Raw genomic sequence first — 4,868 nt, 5'->3', positions numbered from 1 at the left:
GTACGTGATTTATTGATCACTGTGTTCTCGAGGTGGTCTGTTATTATAAACAAAACTTTCCTTTTCTTGTCATGTGTACCCTCCAGGTTCCACTCATCTTGGGGAGCCTCGAGGCCCGTCTAATCCCAGCTCGCCCTCCTCCTCCCCCCACACCCCCAGTGCTCTGGGCAGCGGGGGATCTGACCCGGTTCTGAACGGAGGGCTCTGCTCTGGCGCCTATTGCAACTCCACAGGGGGTACGTTGAACTTCAGAGTTCCCTAGTGTCAGTCTCCCTGCGGGGGGCTGAGTGGGACACACAGCGCTATGGGAAGCAGATGTTAGTGCGGTGTCCGGTACATTGCACCTCATGGGTGCTTTGAGAGGGAAAATGTCTGCTTCTAGCATGTGTTGAGTTATGTCATGTCCTATACCTTAGTTATGTAAATGTGTCTGTTTCTTGAACCATTGTGGCAGTCAGAATAGGCATTACTTTATATAGTTAAATAAGTGGCTGGTGTTTCCATCAATACATGACATTCATTGAATATCAAATAATTGTGTTTCATTGAGGAAATGACTCATTCTCTTCACTTCCTCTCTCCACCTTCATCCCTCCCTCCCTTTCTCCCTACTAACAGGTACGACCCCCAGCTCGCCCGTCAGCCTCCCCAAGTCGCCCACCTTCCCGTCAGGCCGCAAGGCGTGGCCCGAAGAGTGCTCTATCTGCTACGAGAACCAGGTGGACACGGTCATCTACGCCTGCGGACACATGTGTCTGTGCTACACCTGCGGCGTCAAGCTCAAGAAAATGTCCAACGCCTGCTGCCCCATCTGTCGGCGACAAATCAAAGACATTATAAAGACCTACCGCAGCACGTAGGAGGCACCACTGAGTGTATTCCCCCCCCCCCCTCCTGAACCCCCCCTCCCTTCCCCCGCCATGTGGGCCTAGAGGAAGAAGTCCATTGAGGAAGAAGGGCAGAGAGACTTTGAAGTTCAGGGAAATTCACTCTGGTACTTTTCGTGTGGCTTTTTTGTTTTTTTCTCCAGGAATCGTCGGTCGTGGTTGTTGTTTCAGATACCCTGTTTTTAGGCTGGTATTAGTGAACTAAGAAAGGTCTCTCGCATTTCAGACTCGTTCCTCCTCCATCGCCTCCTCAGACGCACTTTGAAGCGGCAGTGGCAAAACTTTTTGCGGGAAGTGTTTGTCGCGCTCTCCAGGGATTCAGGATGTTTTCCGAGACTTTTGAGGAAGCGAAGAAGTGGAAACAGCTCGTCGTTCTTTTCATTTGTTCGAGCCACGGTGGAGATGATGGAGAGTCTCACTCATTTGCAATGGAAGCAAGTGAGATGTTTTTCGATGCTCATTGTCTGGATATTAGCTATTTATGTGGAGTGGGTGGAGGACTGTCAAGTTCAGACATTGTTATCGTCAAAACTTGGCAAAACGTCACCCTCTCCATAGATAGCGCTCAATTTACTCATCTCAGTGTGTCACAACTTCTGTCTGTGCCCTACTGAGACAAATTGTAAGAAGAACAGAGAGGACCTATTCATTGTTCAAGCACCGTAGTCAGAAAGTGGTTGAATTTCTATCGATGTCGCAGGATTCGTCAATGGGAGATGACTGATGTTTTATTAGATGTGGTAAAGTACAGAAACACAAGAATATGAAGTCTATAGGAGTGCTGCATCACCTCTTGCTCTCCTATAAATCATATACTATATTATCAAGCAAATGTACCTGTGTGGTAGTTCAGTCACGACACGTCGGTTTAATCATGTTTAATGAAAATGGTAATACATTTAAGTTTGGCGTAATTGAATGGCTCCGCTCTGTATAGGTTCCTGCCTGAAATGTAAACAACATACAATACAAAATTACATAAGCAGGGAGCCCATACTATCAAACCCCCCATGGGAAGGTAAATACAGAGCGACCGAGTGGGTGGAGGCTGGGGCGGTGGGTGGGTGGGACGACCAACCAGTGAAACTCTCATAGCCAGTGGCGATTACACTGTTTAACCACGGTGGAGCGTTGCATACTCGGCTCTTTTAAGCCTTGTCTCTGAGACGTGATGATGTTTTGAATATGTGTGAATCAGCTGTCCGTCACCTGACGGACTTAAAGTGTCCCGTCTGAACTTATGTAAACTTCATTTAAATAGCACACTCGTTGGTGGTAGCTGTTCTGTTGCGCTAGCTAGCTAGCTGCTTGCTTTGCAGTGTTGTATATTGCACTGAAGTCAGTATTGCCCCTTCTCAGAACTGCCCTGTGATGAAATGAGAGAATACAAACTCGTGACTCATGGTTAACTATGTCAAACAATCCACAAAAACATTGTCATTAGCAGCCTTAGCATCCCACAATTCCCACAGTTTCCATAATTCTTACCCAGATCATGTGACAGGAAGCCGGAAGTCATAGAACAGTAATTGGGTGTTCCCTCAGGTCCAACTGTTTTCTCATTAAGTCCAAAACCCCGGCCCAACACACTGTGAGCTCTCATGATGAATCGACGGTTACCGAAAACAAAATGGCTCCCGTGACCCACCGTGCACATTACCTTGGGACTGTCACCACGGTAATAGCCTTCTCCACAGATACGACACAGCCTTTACTTATGAGCGGTTCATCTGTTTGGTTCAGATGCGTGATGTGCTGTGTTTCTGTCCATATTTTCACCAAGACCCCTTACTCAATACCAAATATGCTGTTGTGTGATAACAGAGCAGCTTCAGAAACAGGTTTACTCAGAGGAAGAAGAAAAAAAGCACACAAATGAAAACAAATTCAAGCCAGCTTATTTTTATAGCCGTAATATAATCCCTTACTACAGGTCATAGGTCAGTTGTGTCAGAAAGTGAGTGATTGGTTAACACACATTCTGTTCCCCACTCTCTATAAACCAGATTAGATCTACAATATAGGCCTACCGTAGTGTTCCCACCAGCAACAAATACCCTTTACAGAACTCAATCAGGGTAGGAAAGGTAGAAGGGAGCTCCTCAATGTCAAAAGCTGATATTGAAGGATACATGTGTTGTTTCTTACTGCATGACATACAATACGACCTCATGATCATGTGATAGATACAGTATATCCCATTGCAGTTACCCTCATGCCTGTGAATACTGGAGTCAAGCCATAGCTTTCTACAGAGAGCTGATTGGCTGTTTTTTTTAAAATGTGTATCTCATGAGGAACTACTTGTGTCTGGATGTAATATAGATCATCGACAAAATTGGGCTTGAAACTATGCTGCTACAGTATTCAGCTCTCCTTGAAGACATACGCTACTGCTTGAAGTGTTAATTCACATTTGAATGTTAATTTATGTTTTTAGAGAGGCAAATGGTTTTTATTGATGTGGTAGTAATCAAGAAAAAAAAAAGTTTTGTCAGCTTTTTAAGTTTGTAAATGTTTCGATTGATAATCATGATTGTAACGTTTGTTTTCTGGTTTATCAAAACCATGAAATAATCAACTTGTTTTCTACTTCTAAGGTGTATCTGATATGAAATAAGGATATAGATATTATCTTGTACCTTTCAGCAATAACTGAGATATTGCAGTATACAATCATAACCTCGTTGCTAAGGGTACAAGATAAGCACAGCCGAATTCTGTACAATCCCTGAATTTCAGGAGTTTATTTGGGGTAAATTAACTTCTTGTTTCTGCCCATTTTAGGGAATCCTTCCCAGTTATGTATGTATAGCTCTTATACAATATATAGTTTTGAAAGCCATTGTTGTATGGTAATATTTAATGTCACTTTATAAACCTCCTGATTGTACTTTTTAAAAATGTTAGATTATATAGTAATATTCTCTGGGATTCTAACATGGTATCATTTATGTTCTGATACTTCGACCAAATCCAAAATTCAACAACAAATACATTTGTCAGTGTTCCTCACAAATTGCATAGTACTGTATGTGATAAACACATGTAATTCCCTTGTTGTAAAACGCTATTGTACATATTACATTTGTTTATTGCCCCTTTATCCTACAGTACCGTAAGATATTGAACCCACAGCCATGTATTATAAACAGTACAAATCAAAAGACATCATCATGGCATAACATGTTGACAACCTGTACAGTCAAATATCACACAAAGCAGCTATAGCCTCTACCTTGGCCTGCAAACTAGGTCCTAGGGAATTCACAATTGCTACCTAAGGTAGCATTAAGATACTGAGTTGAGTCTGGCTTTTTGAAATATGTCACTCAAGACACAATACTGCAATATCCAACCCGTTACAGTACGTATATTCCACACGTACAAACAAGACATTTTTGGTTCCCCTCTTGAATGTCGTCGACCCTGTATTGTACTCTGCTCATTTATTGCTGACCGATTTTCTCAGAACCTACTGTACTACTGTGTGTGTTTGCTTTCTTCTTCTTCTTCTTCTTCTTCTTCTTCTGCTTCTTCTTCTTCTTCTTCTTCTTCTTCTTCTTCTTCTTCTTCTTCTTCTTCTACTTCTTCTACTTCTTGTTCAATCCTCCATTTGAGGGAAGCACATCTCAATAGATTTGGAGAGTGACCGTTTTTGGGGTTTTTAGTATTTTTAGTTGTGTTTGAGGTGATTGTTCACTCTATCCTAGACAGTGAACATTGGGACCAATATCAAACTACACAATAGGATGATACATGTAGGCTAGGAGTATGAGGTCAGGTTAGTACGGAACATTTTGACAATATTTTCAGAACAGTACTTTAAATCTCTTTTGGACTATGTTGTGACTCAACCGTCAAGATACTTTACAACCTGTGTTCTTTTGAGACTAGTTTCCAAGTGATCTGTTCAGTGTGAGTCGGCCGATTGCGTCAATAAACTTTCCAGACGTGTTTAAGAAAAAGTGTCTACGCCTG

At 42.4% G+C, this 4,868-nt stretch overlaps 1 protein-coding gene across 1 annotated transcript in view; it reads left to right on the top strand.

The window, feature by feature from the left end:
• The window catches only part of neurl1aa (neuralized E3 ubiquitin protein ligase 1Aa), a 35,616-nt gene extending 33,704 nt beyond the window's left edge, over positions 1-1,912 (top strand). The window contains exons 5-6 of the mRNA XM_083693427.1: positions 87-236; positions 619-1,912. Coding sequence (XP_083549553.1) covers positions 87-236; positions 619-860 — 392 coding nt within the window. The 3' untranslated portion in view covers positions 861-1,912. The remainder of the gene's footprint in view (positions 1-86; positions 237-618) is intronic.
• The last annotated feature ends 2,956 nt before the right edge of the window (positions 1,913-4,868 follow it).

Source organism: Argentina silus, assembly GCF_951799395.1.
Source record: "Argentina silus genome assembly, chromosome: 22".
NCBI lineage: Eukaryota > Metazoa > Chordata > Actinopteri > Argentiniformes > Argentinidae > Argentina > Argentina silus.
The sequence above is the reverse complement of the archived record's forward strand: the minus strand, read 5'-3'. Positions and strand labels throughout refer to the sequence as shown.